At 36.3% G+C, this 14,514-nt stretch overlaps 4 protein-coding genes across 4 annotated transcripts; 2 read left to right on the top strand and 2 right to left on the bottom strand.

Annotated features, from left to right (window-relative positions):
* The first annotated feature begins 435 nt into the window (after window positions 1-435).
* Window positions 436-2,891, top strand: LOC122599749 (putative gamma-glutamylcyclotransferase At3g02910). Its single transcript, XM_043772310.1, has 2 exons — window positions 436-1,100; window positions 1,584-2,891. The coding sequence occupies exon 1, from the start codon at window positions 507-509 to the stop codon at window positions 1,080-1,082; it is 576 nt and encodes a 191-aa protein (XP_043628245.1). The 5' UTR covers window positions 436-506; the 3' UTR covers window positions 1,083-1,100; window positions 1,584-2,891.
* Window positions 2,024-2,828, bottom strand: LOC122599751. The gene is made up of 3 exons (XM_043772311.1): window positions 2,736-2,828; window positions 2,347-2,469; window positions 2,024-2,280 (listed from the first exon to the last, which is right to left on the bottom strand). Exons 1-3 carry the CDS (start codon window positions 2,768-2,770, stop codon window positions 2,091-2,093), a joined length of 348 nt encoding a protein of 115 aa, XP_043628246.1. The 5' UTR covers window positions 2,771-2,828; the 3' UTR covers window positions 2,024-2,090.
* A 1,802-nt stretch (window positions 2,892-4,693) lies between the features above and the next one.
* Window positions 4,694-5,860, top strand: LOC122601742 (glycine-rich cell wall structural protein 1.8-like). The gene is made up of 2 exons (XM_043774482.1): window positions 4,694-5,315; window positions 5,853-5,860. The coding sequence occupies exons 1-2, from the start codon at window positions 4,694-4,696 to the stop codon at window positions 5,858-5,860; spliced, it is 630 nt and encodes a 209-aa protein (XP_043630417.1).
* Window positions 5,861-9,051: 3,191 nt separating this feature from the next.
* LOC122599256 (probable ADP-ribosylation factor GTPase-activating protein AGD8) lies at window positions 9,052-13,519 on the bottom strand. Its single transcript, XM_043771736.1, has 7 exons — window positions 13,310-13,519; window positions 13,092-13,210; window positions 11,440-11,860; window positions 11,088-11,345; window positions 10,240-10,362; window positions 9,801-9,899; window positions 9,052-9,455 (listed from the first exon to the last, which is right to left on the bottom strand). The coding sequence occupies exons 1-7, from the start codon at window positions 13,376-13,378 to the stop codon at window positions 9,348-9,350; spliced, it is 1,197 nt and encodes a 398-aa protein (XP_043627671.1). The 5' UTR covers window positions 13,379-13,519; the 3' UTR covers window positions 9,052-9,347.
* Window positions 13,520-14,514: the final 995 nt, after the last annotated feature.

Genomic DNA, 14,514 nt, shown 5'->3' with positions numbered 1-14,514 from the left:
CAAAAAAAAAAAAAAACTATTATCAAAATAAAATATAGTAAGATTCTTGAAAACTCTTATGAAAACATTAAGGTTCATTTGGAGTCTTTGGTAAGCCTAACCCAACCTTATTGCTACACAAACTCGTCCCTTCAGGTAGTCAATCGTTTCCGTGACTCCAATGATTTTCTTATATTATTTATCAAAACTTACGACTACTTCCAAATATTATATCATATTTTATATTATAGACTCACTTACGTAGTTACGTATCGCCGTTTACTCGTTTAAATAACATATGTATATTTCACATAATAAATAAAATAATGATAATAAATAAGTAGTAAAACAACAAAATTTTCTCTTCACCAAAATATTGCAATAACCTACGCTTTACAAACGTATACAAAACGCAATTAAACTTGTACCTAACTCTAAACAAAACCCCAACAACAAAAAACAAAAATCACACCTTACCATATGCTCAAACCACCACTCATTTTACATTCTCTAAAATCTCACCGGAAATGACGATCTCAACAAACGACGTCGTTCCACAAAAACAAACGCTAATATTCTCTTACGGAACTTTAAAGCATGGATTCTCAAATCATAAATTAATGCAAGACTTAATTTCCAAAAACGACGCCGTATTTATTGGACGTTACATAACTGACCTCCGGCTACCGTTAGTCCGCGGTCCACACGGCGTTCCGTTTCTCCTTAACCTTCCTGGATCATCGCCACACCGTGTTCACGGCGAACTGTATTCCGTTTCCGATTCCGGCCTTCAACGGCTTGATGTTTTAGAAGGCATTACGTTAGGTCATTACGAACGGCTTCCGATTACTGTTTTTCCGGATTCCGGTGATCGGAGAATAGACGCTGGTTTTGATTCCGGCGAGTTTGATCGGAAAGTGGAGGCGGAGGCGTATTATGCTCACCGGAGCTTCGCGGAGGATTTGTGGCGGAGATGTGGAGAGGTAGGATTTGAGTGTTATAATCAGGAAGTTGCTAAGGATTATGTGAGACGTGATTTACGGCCTAAGGATTTGAGTTTTCGTGAGCAAATTTCATTGTTTTGTTCGTCTTCGTCGAATTGAAGGCGAATTTTGTATGAGGTTTAAATTCGATTTGCTGTATTTCATATTTGAATTGTTAATGCTTGTAGTTAATAATTTGTGTTTTTGTAGCATTGCTGCAATTACTATGTGATAATCACTAGAATCAATTCATCAAATAAGTAATATTGAGAAATTGAGTTGTGTTTGAAAATGTCTGCTAGTAAATCTCATGTTGTTATAATAAAATGTTTCTATCGGTTTTTGATAGCGTGTTAGCCAGTGAAATAGACTTATGTCGCAAATTCATATTCATATTAGTAGATATGTTGATTAGGCACATTCGGATCAATAGATATGGCATTCCTATCTAAACTTTAAAACTAGGGACCTGGCAAATGAAATGATCTGGTAAGTAATTGCATACATTCCACGTCCGGCATTAGGTAGGGTGTGTTAATAGTGTAGTAGATAGATCATTTTCATTTATATTCATTACTTAAAAAGGGAGTACTTATTTGCTATCTTCTGTCTCTATTATAGTCTTTGGAAGAAGCAAATGAAGTCAGTGATGTGGTCTGATAAATTCTTTATGCAAAGCCTCGAAGTGAATCTTATGAAGTCGCTCAGCTTCTTATTATGTAAATCTACTTCTGAATTCATAAACAGATTGTAAGTATCTATCTAGCTTCTGGAATTTTGAATCTAGGATGGTGTTTTTGTAGACGAACACGAACTCCCCTCCCTGCTACAAGTTGCCAGTATGAGGTTTCATAATAAAAAGTTTTTACCGAAATGTGATGATTTTGTGTATCTCCAAATCCATAATTTTCAATGATATCCAAAAAAGTTTGTTGACGGAATTTTACTTTTACACACGATATGTTATCTTAGAAACTTGGACACCATACAGAAAATATTACAGGGGACACATCTAGCAGATAAATACATATTATACATGCCTATTTAGGACACACCAGATATTTTAAGTAATTGAATACTAAAGCAGATCAAATTTGTGTTTTTTTTTACTTGAAGACATGAAGCAACTCAAGCACATACAACCTTCACAGTGTTTGTTTCATCGATCACACAAATACAACCTTCCCCACACTCAAAGTAGGTCTTTCCTGCATCAGGGCCATCAGTTTTGGAAACAACACAAGACCAACCTTCACCACACTCGCAGAATGCTTTGGCTGATGCACAGCTTTTGACTGTCTGTGCCACACTTTTGTCACTGCAACACCGTATCACGTTATACTGGTTCATATAGTAAAAAAGCAAAGAGGGTTAGAGAACGTACGTGACACAGGTGCATCCACTTCCACCACAATTTGCAAACGGTTTACCGACTTTAGATGGCTCTGTTTTCGTAATGGTGCATATCCATCCGTCTGAGCACTTGCAGTTTGGCTTGTTATCAGTGCTGTACCAGCAAAAATGGATTAATCGTTAACAAATTATACACAACATATGCCAATCTTTGATCTGGCTAACTGACTAATTAATAGAGGTGGCAAATGGGCGCTTCGCAGACCATAATTATTTGTATATGCTGAAACAGTCGGGTATTGTTCCTAGGAAATTCTATTACTTTTCTGTTTAGATGAATGAGAATTATAATTGAAACAAGATATCTGCTAATTGAGATTTACACAAGTCGTTTGATGAGCTAAAATAAACAAGAAAAACCTGAGAGAAGGTTGGCCAACACTCTGAGACTCCATGCTTGGGCAAGTAGAACTACTTTCTTAAACTTGATTTCTTGTGTCTTATAGTAATTAGTAGTAATTAACTTATTATCATCAGTTCATCACTTTTTGTATGAAAGTTCTCAGTGTTTTTTAATTTAATTAATTATGTGGCTGTTATTACCTAATATGTAATCATCAATCATCTAAGTGGTGGGGATCTCTCCTTTATCTCCCACCATATGCATAATGCGTGTTCTATTTTCCCTATTCTAATCGGTTCTAGATCCCTCCAAAACCTGGACCTATGAGTTGGTGGGGACTGGCCTCTGGTCTGGCCCTAGCAGCTGGGCTTGTATGCAATTATGCATCGTGGTCTAATTTTATACTATTTGGCTTGTCTTATGCAATTAGGCCATCTCCTACAGTTGAAGTGTCGGCTGCTGTACGTGCCGAACTTGGCGTGCCACGGTTAGGGGCCAGGCCAGGTGTGCTCGGTTTGTTGGATCAAGTGTGGGGAGCTATCTAAAACATTTGTTTTTTTGCATTCTTTTAATTTTAATGGCTATGATTTTTTATTTTTTTTCTTAAAAAGTAACGTTTCCTTTCCATTGTTTTTTTTTAAACATTTTTTTTTATCACAACAATCTTATACTACAACAGTACAAGTGCTTATCTATATATCCATTTCACAATTCTATTGTAAAATTTTCATTTGTCATTCACCATCATCAAACCACCTTTCAACTCCTTTAGTTTTCCATCCGATTCACCATCCTCGTCTGCAAACAACTCATCTCTTTTCACTTTTGGAACAACCTAGCATCTGTTGACACAACGTCAACCAATCCAACCACAATATTATGAAGTTATAATTAAGCAAATCCTAACACCAATTGATATGCTATGCAGATGGTTTAAAGTGGGGATGAGTGATTGAGAGTTCGCTTGTATCCGTTTGCAGGAATTAAATGGGCTTTATCATGGGCCATATATATCTGTTTCCATTCTACTGGGCTGGGCTGGTTAGTACAAAATGGGTTTACGGCTTGTGGACTGTCGGCATATGACATACAATTCCATAACCAGTAGCTTCTAATGATAACTCCTAAAAGGTTTCTTAATCTACAATATTGAAGAGTTTGGGCAACAGTTGACCTACTTTACATGTTGTATAAATCCAATCATTGATTATCGACATGGGTATAGTTAGTGCCCACAATGAAAATGGGAATTTAGCTGTCTTCAAATACAATTTTGAATGAATTGCTTCCATCAATATCAAAAGAGAGCAACGGGATTTTTTGATTTATTTATTATGACGTTAATTTCTCCTATTATGCTTTCAAAAACCATTACATTCTCTATTGAAGCCACTGACTTATTGTTTTAGTTACAGAGGTATAAGAAGACAGCAATCTTAGAGGCCGGTATTAAGAAGTACGTACATTATCGTTGTCGTATTATTCTTTAAGTAGTCCACCTAAATCCACAAATATTTACGATTTGCTCATCATGAGACTTGAACCCACATTTTGGTTGATCGTTCATCTCACATACCGCCGCCTTATATTTAAGTATATATACTAATCAAAGTTATGACTTAGTAATTAAAATTTTTTAGAATTTGATGATGTGATGATGATTATAATAATGAATACATGTGGGTGATCGACAGCAAAATGCACCATATATAGATATTGGCTACCAAACTATATATATCTTTCTTTATATATATATCCAGTAGTAGATATATCATTCAGTGCGGTAATGGAGTGCGCAATAGAAGGATGGAGACTGGACCAACAATGGCCGGGTTCACTAGTTCACTAGCACGCACACTATATGTCAAATCCAACTACACCTTGCCATGTGCACGTAAATACTCTCAAAAGCCCCAAAGTGGAAATGCCTATAAATTGCATTTCAAGTTCATTTGTTTTACTCAACTTTCCAAAAATGGCTAATAGGAAAGTTGTGCTTAATGTTTTCTTCTTCTTCTTGTTTTGCATTGGCATTTGCTCTGCCACTAGATCACTTTTTAACTATGGAAGTGGTAATGGTGGTGGTGAACATGTAGTAGTCCCTACATATGGTGGTGGTGGTTCGGGTTCAGGGGGTGGTAGTGGGAGCGGGTATGGAGGAGGAGGTGAGCATGGTGCAGGATATGGTGGTGGTGGCGGTGGAGGACATGGTGGTGGAGGTGGATTTGCCACCGGTGGATATGTTCCTAGTTATGGAGGTAGTGGTGGTGGTGAAGGTGGTGGTTCCGGGTATGGTGGAGGTGGTAGTGGTAGTGGAGGGTATGGAGGTGGAGGTGGTGGAGGGAGTGGAGGTGGGAGTGGTGGATACTATGGAGGTGGTGTGGAGCATGGTGGAGGTTATGGTGGTGGTGCCGGTGGCGGAAGTGGTGCTGGATATGGAGGAGGAGGTGAACATGGTGGTGGATACGCTGGCGGGAGTGGAGGTGGACATGGTGGTGGCGGGGGTGGAGGAATAGGAGGAGGTGGATATGGAAGTGGTGGTGGTGGTGGTGCAGGTGAAGGTGGTGGCTCAGGGGGAGCATATAGTGGTGGTGGTGGTGCATATGGCGGTGGTGGAGGTGGTGGTTCTGGAGGCGGTGGTGGTGGTGCTGAACATGGTGGAGGATATGGTGGTGGTGGTGGTGATGGGGCCGGTGGAGGCCATGGTGGCTATATTCCATGATACATCAATTGTATCATCTTGTTTATGTAATTTTGGTTTTCATATCTTAAAAAAATAAGTGTATGACTATCCTTGAATCTTGTATTCTTGTATAATCTTTTAATTGTTGATTTGATTCAAATTAATGATGCAATTTAATCTTAGTGAAGTGTGCAATTATTTATGTTTTTTCACACATTAAAATTACTTGATCTAAATGATACACATTGCAAAATGTTACAATACCCACAATATATTACAGGAAAATCTGATATAAACAGATTAACAACTTTTTATTAAACACTTCTCCTTCCTTGTCTATTTCCTTGTGCCTTGTGAAATCTTTGAACGAAATACCGTATGCCTAGTAAAGCTTTAGTAGGCAGAGACCCTTATTGTAAACTTCTATATGATCATAGTACTTATAAAACAGCTGTTTAAGGACTTGTGAGGTTCAGCCTCTTCTTGTAGTCATCAGAGAGTATTACTATAGGTGTGGGTATGGTGGAAGGCGTGAACACTGGGGGGATTTCATCATCACTGTCAAAAGTTGTTGAACGGCCTTTAATCATATCTGCCTCTCCATTGTTGTTCATCACAAGGATGTTGCATGGCACCTTCTTGGCAACGTATTCTATGTGACTCTTCTTATGATGCCTGTAAGTCATTTTGCTAATATCACTTTATTTGATGATTATATAGCAGTTCTAATTGTATATGTGTCATTTGATTTCAAATACAAGGCGTAGATGATTAACAATTTTGACCTTTTAATGTACTATTATTACTTGTTAGCTGTATTTGTTTTCGGATAATTGTTTATGCTTAGGATATACCGATATAACAAGAAAAGCAGGACTAGATTATGCTTGGGCTTGCCGCTTGTGTACATTGCATTCATCAATGTTCATCATTTCTTAGTACTTTTCACATAGAAATGCTCAAAAGTGAATCTGGTTACCTGTCAAAAATGACCCATGTTGCATATGAGCTTGAGATTCTTTCAAGAACGAGTAGTCGTTTTGGAAATCCTTGTCTGATCTCTATTTGTGGTGCAACCTGAGTTCACTATTCGCTATCAGTGTAGGTTTTTAATCTATCTAATAGAACATTTACTCTAGGTCAAAAGTTGTATTTGCTGTCTAGCTGCTGCTTTAACAACAATCATTACCTTATATTTCACACAAAGATCGATTAGTTCTTGAGCCTTTTGACACCTTGCATCATTCTTCCATTCATCAGTGTCTTTCAAATTCAGTAGCTCTTGCATGTTCATTGTCCATATGTCCGTCTCAGTCTTGCAAGAGACTGCAATCACCAAACAATTTATCGCATAATCTTACTATTGTATTACCAAAACCCATATATATAAATATTCTGAGTCTATCGTTTTTTATTATAATAGGATAGCCGGTACTTACAGACAAAAGACAGCCATGGTTTGACACCTAAAAGAGTAATAGTGCAACAACTGCCTAGTGCAATATTCTTAAGAACCCATTCGAGTGTCTCCACTTTAAATTCTTGCATTGCGTCCATCACAATCACCACATGCTTCTGCTCAAATGATTCATTCGACTCTCGTGGACCCAGATCACGGCCCAAACATCTCCTGTAGTGGTTTGAGGTAGGCTGCACATGTTGGTGGTTTCTTTGGTTGCGGCGGCGGTGGATGTTTAGCCAATGCCTTCTTATGGCTGAAAACATCTTTAAATTGTGAGCAGGGAGAAAGGATTTAGATTGAGGGTCTCCAAAGCTCTTATAGGAGGCAAATTCTGTTTTACCGAAAATGTTAAAAACAAAACAAACATTGACAATTACAAGATTATATAGCTTTGTTATTATAACAACTCCTAGATTTTTGGGGTCAAACTAAGTAACTCATGCATATATGTACAATAAACTTGGGTGTATTTTCTAAGTTTTATGGTCAAACATAGGTCCAAGTACTTGCTCATATGGTTTTCGAAGAGGAAATCTATGGCAACCGTCAAACTTTTAACAGAAAGTGCAATTTATTACTTGATTATAAGAAGTATACTAAATACATGTGTTTTTCGGACTCTAGATTTATGTCAAATATGGTGATAAGTCTGATGTTGGAGTATATATGTTATAATGGCTATAACACTTTGCGTGTTCCGGTCTTGCAAGTTTGAGTAGCGTTAGATGCCTCTAGCTTGCTAACAGAACAACAGTTTTAGAGTTTATGATGGGTTTAAATTATGCATCTTTTATGTTAAGATTATTGTTTCATAAATACAGTTCCATATTCAGATTTAATACATCATATGGCATTGTGGCTCAACAAATAAAAGCAGAGCAGAAGTATAGGCATGGCCAATATGACCCAAACTCCGAAGGCCCGTTTTGAATCTCTTCTGACCCGGTTGTTTTCCACCTTAGTTGATTACATTTACTCGAGTACTCGGTTGATCAAACATATCAAAAGAATATCTCTGTTACTTTGTTTAAGTGCAAATAATTCAATGTATGGTTTGCAGGAAACAACAAAGACAAAACAGCATCTAATGGGGACACTATGGAGTACATTGCACATTTGTTGAATATATACAACTACCCTCACACATAGAACAAGTATATAGGACATTATTATTGAAAGATTGAATGTATGGTTTATGAGAAACATAGAATCTCAGTATAAGCTGAACACGCCTCGGAGTGCAACGCACCAATTGAATTACAGCAAAGACATCTTGTTTTTTTTTTCTTTTTAGTTAACCTAGGTATCTGACCCGTTTGTGAGTAGCCCGGATTCGTTGCAAGAGAACCTCCGTGGCCACAAGGCGTGTATTTTTTTCTCCTAAAATTCGAACTTGGGACCTCCCAAGTATTTTCACTCTTAGAGACAGGGTTACAGCACAAACATCTTTAAACAATGCAAACATATGACATGTGCAATTTTGCAGCATCTGATGTCATATCTTATCATATTCATAATTATTTAGAGACATTTGATCTATATTTTATATGATCCATGGCAAAATATGTGATTTTTTTTTCTTTCGAAATTCATATTCCTACTACGTACTTGTTCCGCTTGCACACTTGTTCGGGTTTTAATGGTCTGCTTCGTGTAGTGCCTTTGTTACAATCTTTGTAAATTTGTGTTATTGTTTATTCTTTTGCTTAGCGAGTTAGCGTGGTAATGTCAGTATCAACACTTTGTTTAACTTATAGAGTTGAGAGTTATGGGGGATGCTAGCACAAGATACAATCCGCATGTTCCTGCTTTTTAAAAGTTGACATTGAAAAGTATGTCTACAAATGCTTCAACTGTCTTAGAAAAAAGCATCTCATCCCGGTCCCAGTTGTTACATGCTGTCAATATTGGAAATAGGACCATTTGTGGTCTAATTCATGTTAACTGTCCTGTCTTGGAATCGGTCCTCTTAACCTGTGCCCTTGATAAAATAGACCTGGCGTAAAATTTCCATGTAAATAAAACGAGTTACTGAAATGGAGAAAGAAAATTCATTTTAAGTTTGGACAAACTAGTCTAGTGCTCTCAACTCAACGGCTGTCCATAAAGTAAGTACAAACTTGCATGATACATCAAAAAAACTCGAGCACAAATTGGAATTTGGCTATCAGATATGACAATGTCATCATTCATCAACAATTTGAAATATCAGTCTTAATAAAGTTGTATACATAGCCTGTTTCTGAGGATTTAACCTTACACATTAACAACATTACCTCACACCTGCATACTTGCATTAATGTACCGACACTGTAGTTCTCTAGATCTTAAACAAGAAAATGATAGACACACAAGCACCGCAATATTAAAAGAATCTCCGGCTACAAAAATACGATAGAACTCCATGTAAAATATAATTTTCACCCTTTACAAATAAGATCTCTATCAGGGTACTTCTGTAATTAACACCTTTCTCGTACTATCTCACAGGATTCGGTCTTGAAAATCGCTCATTAAAGTGGAGGCTATTGAGCTCAGCTTCTTCCCAGTTTCTCCTGCTATGTTCTTCAGAGATGACATATCCTGTTGAGCCTGAAATAGGAAAATTTATAATAAAAAAATAAAAAAATTTGAATCAATCTCATTTCTGAGATTTGTAGCCAGGGCCTGGTACCCAGGTACAAGCCCCAAAGTGGTCCATTCCAGCAAGTTGCAATAAGGACCGTTATAGGACGGTTTGAGGAGTTATCACTAAATTTTGCTTTTCGTATTTTTAGGTGTGGAAAATTGTAATTGAAATATTAATATTATCTAACTTACAAAGATTTTTATACAGTATGCTGGTGATTGGTGAACTTACTTTATATGTATTAATTTAAATTAAATTCATGAAGAAAGTGTGCATCCCACTTTTAATAAATTGAATCATGAGAATACCTGAAAGGACAGCCGGTTGATGAGTTCGCTCGCGCTGAGATCAAGATTAGAATCCGAGTCATTACCAAAGAGATCGGCGCTTGAAATGGCTGCAGAGCCCTAGAAGAACATTAAATAGAAAACGTTCCAGTCAAGATACAAACAAAACCTTAAAAAGAGAGCCAGGCATACAATCCTAACCACAAACCCCTGACCCAGCAATATTGACATCTCAATAGAGAGAAAAATAAATAGAAGAATTGGGTTTCTAAGTAGCAGATGTGCATAACCACATCTGATCTGTGACCCGTATAAGTCCATATTACAAGTTTGAATATGGTTCATATATCTATAGATAACCAGAAAGAAGTAGTGACATTGAAGTTAAAAAAGAGAAAAGAAGATGGCTCACATGAGATTTAAACTATATTGAAAGTACCGAGTAAGAAACAATACGTACCGAAAACTTTTGCAAGGAGACTTGACCATCAAGATCAGCTTTGTTCTGGTCCCCAAAAAATTGTGCTGAGGAAATAGATTTAGCATTGGAGAACTTCTTCCTTGCTTCATCAGTTTCCTGTACCTGAACAAGTAATGGCCAGGTAAGCAAACGAAGGGGGAAGACTACATCCAGGATGGGAACTAAAGAAATGCACAAATTAAGTGAAATGTGAGGATGTGAATGTTAAGAATAAAAAATTTCAGCCAATGATCAACATTGGTCCATTTTTGGTGTAAATCGCACAGAAACTGAACAAGGAACTATGCATAATAATAGAAGTAGAAGTTGGATTGCCAGTACAGGTAATGACTGATAAATAAAAGGTCATTAGAGTAAATAGATTTCTGATGCTTAGTACTGGCTTTCTTTCCAGTTAGTAACAGATCAACAATCTGAAAAATATAGAAATCAAGTTGCACAACAATATACAAATAAATCAATTTAAGACAAAAAAGTAGAAAACAGACAAAGCAAATGATAATTTTCAGACATTTGGGGACCATCTAGAATCCAAATTTATTTGTACTGCAATTGAGATCCCCTCATATGTGAAATAAAGAATAGTTGTAGCAAACTAGCAATAAGTCAAGAACATATAATCGTGTTCATTAGTTTGGTCGGCGTCTAACTGGATAGCCTGTGCAACTACCAAATAGGATAACGGGAATCAGACCTAAGAAGTGAAATCATTATATTCATTCTAAGAGCCATTAGCCAGTAGTAGTACAGCAATACAGCTCTTGCAGAGTGTCAAAGTCCTTACAGATCATCCTATAACCATTTGATGCAAAAAAAGTTTCCTTTACCTGGACTTTTGAAGAAGTGGTCTTCTTTGAGAAACCACTGTCCATTCCATAATCTGCAAAGAAACTAGATGACTTAGGAGGCGCAACATGACTAAGTGTATTCACCCCTCCAGAACTCGTCTCCTCAGTTTGGGAACTATCTACATACTCAAAGCGAGAGATGTGAGGTGTTGCTGCCGATGCCGGCATGTTACTTGCTGAGGTGGACACTTGTATAACTGGTTCTTCAGGCGTCTGATCATACAGGCTTTCACTAGTCTGCACAAAATTGTAGATTAAAAAAACCAGAAAGATGGAACTAGATATCGAAAGTAAATTTATAAAAGATTAATAGTTCAGTTTAATATAATACTTTGGTGCTAAGCTTTCTTGCACCAAGCCCCCCAGTCTTTCCAGGCTTTTTTGAACCAATGGGCTTTTTGAGAGTAGCTGTACGAATTGATGGGGCTTTCACAGTAGCGGAGCCATTGGTGTCAGGTACTGCAGAAGAGCTCTCATTTGGCATTTCAACGACATTGAAGTCAGAAGGTTCATTATCAACTCTGGCAGGAACAGATGATGATGCATTGTTAATAGCATCTTCTGCAGAACTCTTGGCAACTTCTTTTGAAAGTAACTGCTTATACAACTCTGCAGCTCTTGAGGTGTATTTGGCTTCAATTTTCCCTCCATCAGTCCACCCATGTTGCTTGAAGAAGACCTGAGCACGATTGTTGCCCCCAAAGCTCATCATCTTTAACTGCTCTGGTGTCCATGAATCCAGATTGGTTGACCTAAAAAGCCAACAACTTAATGGGTAAAAAGGAAGAAAAAAAAACCTTACGAGGAAAACATAAGTATATCACTTCCCGAACACCTTATTTTAGTCAATTCAAGTAGCCAAATATATATATATATATATCCAGTTTAAAAACATATATTGCTTCCAATTTTGTTTGCTTTTTAATGAAGCTTAGAGCTTTTCGAAACTAATATTGCGATTACAAGTGAAACTGACTCGTGTTAGGAAAAACTACACAAAGTACCACCAAAGTTTGGCCTGATTATGGAACCCAACCTCAGAACTGACTATTTACTAGGAGTCTGTTTTGTGGGAGACCCCTGTTTAAAGAAAAATTCCAAAGTAAAATGATCAACATAACCCCATACTTCATTTAATTACAAGTGTTTGAAATGGACACAGTCACAGACCAAACTGCATTCAGTTGCTATATGGAATAATGAACATCTTGTAGAATCTTTTCAAATGTAAGAAGTGCAGATACAAACAATCTAGCATTAATGCAACATTCACCAGCTAAACGTAACTCCGCTACGATTAACATACAGCCAAAACGAAACCAAGGTACTACCTCCACATTGGCATCATTCATACCATGATGTAGATGCATCATGCATAAAACATTCTACTATTCATTTTGACCTACATAACTTTTTGGAATGCAAGTATGCAACAGTCAATTATTGTGTTAAAATTGTGTCGTTGAAACACAGATGAACCTTTTAGAATGCACTTGAGCAAGGTTTAAACTTTAGATTCCATAGTTTAACTTGACTAGGGTCGGAAATTCTCATGCAGAGTTTAAGAATTTATAACTTATAAAAAGCAATTTAACCAACATCTGGCAATACATGTTCCTTTCATTCCAATAAGTTTCAAGATTCACATAATCACATTTATATACTCAATTATACACAACTCACATTGCCCAGTATCATTATAGTCTAAATCAATATACTAACACATTTATCCATCTTAATCCTTCCCATCACTTAAAACTTAAAAGCAACATCCTTTCCCATCCGAAATCCTTCCACTAACAAACCCGCATTACGAAAACAACTACTTAAGACCCTAGATCAATTCATCATCATCATCATCATTTCCGAACTTCATCGTTATATCTCTACTCAAATCTAAAATGCCATAACTTACAACTACATTAAAGTTCCTACCAAACTTAACTTCAATTACAATATATATATATATATATATATATATACCTAACAAAGCTGATATGAACACCGAGACTACGATGCGTAGCGGAGCAATCGATACACAAAAATATCCCGTAAGTCACGGATGCCCAGGTAGGGTTCTTCGCGTTACAATCAAAACACATCTGATACACACAATTAGATACAAAATCAGATCAATTTAATAAACATAGATACAGATCGGATGTATAGATATAGAAATTATTATTATATATATGCGTTACCTTATTCTCTGATTTGGATTTGAGCTTCCGGAAAACAGCGTTTTTGTCGGTGAAAGTATCAGAAGCCATTTTTTGAAATAAAAATGAAATGAAGTAAAAAAAAAAATTAATTTGATTTTGCCTGAGGAGGAGATTACTGAATCTGAGATTTTAAGAACTATATTTCTCCTCAGGGAGAATAACAATTTTGGGATATATATTTTTAGAATGAAAATGAGAATATATATATAGAGAGAGATATATATATATAAGTGTTTGTTTTCTGTGTATTTACGTTTATGATTAGGAGAGATAAAGGAGAGAGTGAATTTACGAAAATGGCCTTGTGATCGGAATTGGTGCTGTGTTGTTTTCTTTGTTGGTTAACTTGTTAATGAGGTGGTTTTGTGTTTTGTAGCCTAATTTTGTAATTTTGACCTAACAAAATGGGAAGTGACATATCATTTGTTATGCAAATTGCAAACTATATGATTTGACTCGGATCAGATTTGGAAATAGACATGAAAAAATTTAGTTTAGTATAGTTTTAACTTGTCTAACTTTAAATTTTTTTAAGATGGATTTAAGGTGGTTATTTGGATTAATTACTCATGGTCACTTAAAAACACTTTAAATATAAAGTAAATATAAATTATGATAAATTTACAATATAATTTATTCGTTTACATATATATGAATAACGAGTATGGTACCCGCGCAATGCGGCGGCGGTAATGGACACGACGGTCTAGTATTGTCGGTGACGGTATTATTTCTGGTGTTGGTCTAGTTTCAAATGGTATAAGTTGATGTATTTAAAAAGATAAAAACTTAAGGTGTTACGAATAATTATTAAAATAAACATCAAGGGCAATTCTGGTATTTTAAAGACATAAATTACCAAAAATAAAAAGGGTTCTTTTGCTTTATAAAAGAGTAAAGATAAAGATATACATTATTATTAATTGATAAAATGTGTAGTGGATTTATCATTATTTTTTAAGTATACAAAACTAATATTTGTGTGATGCAACTACAATGATAGTAGTGGCGGCGGGAGAGGGGAGGCAATTGGTAGCGGCGGCGATCAGTGTATGATATTTTGTTTAGTTAACATGTGTTTGTTTGGATGTTTGGTCGGTCTGGTTATATTGTTTTGTAAGAGAAATATTCACATCTCTCTATACAACTAAGAGAAGATAATTTTTTGATTAGTTGACTATTAT

Source organism: Erigeron canadensis, chromosome 5, assembly GCF_010389155.1.
Source record: "Erigeron canadensis isolate Cc75 chromosome 5, C_canadensis_v1, whole genome shotgun sequence".
Taxonomy (NCBI): Eukaryota; Viridiplantae; Streptophyta; class Magnoliopsida; order Asterales; family Asteraceae; genus Erigeron; species Erigeron canadensis.
The sequence above is the reverse complement of the archived record's forward strand: the minus strand, read 5'-3'. Positions and strand labels throughout refer to the sequence as shown.

Coding starts and splice junctions, on each gene's coding strand:
- LOC122599749 (XM_043772310.1), top strand. CDS start 507: ATGACGATCTCAACAAACGACGTCGTTCCACAAAAACAAACGCTAATA.
- LOC122599751 (XM_043772311.1), bottom strand. CDS start 2,770: ATGGAGTCTCAGAGTGTTGGCCAACCTTCTCTCAG. Junction 2,470..2,735: donor GTTGGCCAACCTTCTCTCAG/GTTTTTCTTGTT, acceptor TTGCTGGTACAG/CACTGATAACAAGCCAAACT. Junction 2,281..2,346: donor AGTGGATGCACCTGTGTCAC/GTACGTTCTCTA, acceptor ACGGTGTTGCAG/TGACAAAAGTGTGGCACAGA.
- LOC122601742 (XM_043774482.1), top strand. CDS start 4,694: ATGGCTAATAGGAAAGTTGTGCTTAATGTTTTCTTCTTCTTCTTGTTT.
- LOC122599256 (XM_043771736.1), bottom strand. CDS start 13,378: ATGGCTTCTGATACTTTCACCGACAAAAACGCTGTTTTCCGGAAGCTC. Junction 13,211..13,309: donor AATCCAAATCAGAGAATAAG/GTAACGCATATA, acceptor TGTGTGTATCAG/ATGTGTTTTGATTGTAACGC. Junction 11,346..11,439: donor CAAGAAAGCTTAGCACCAAA/GTATTATATTAA, acceptor AATTTTGTGCAG/ACTAGTGAAAGCCTGTATGA.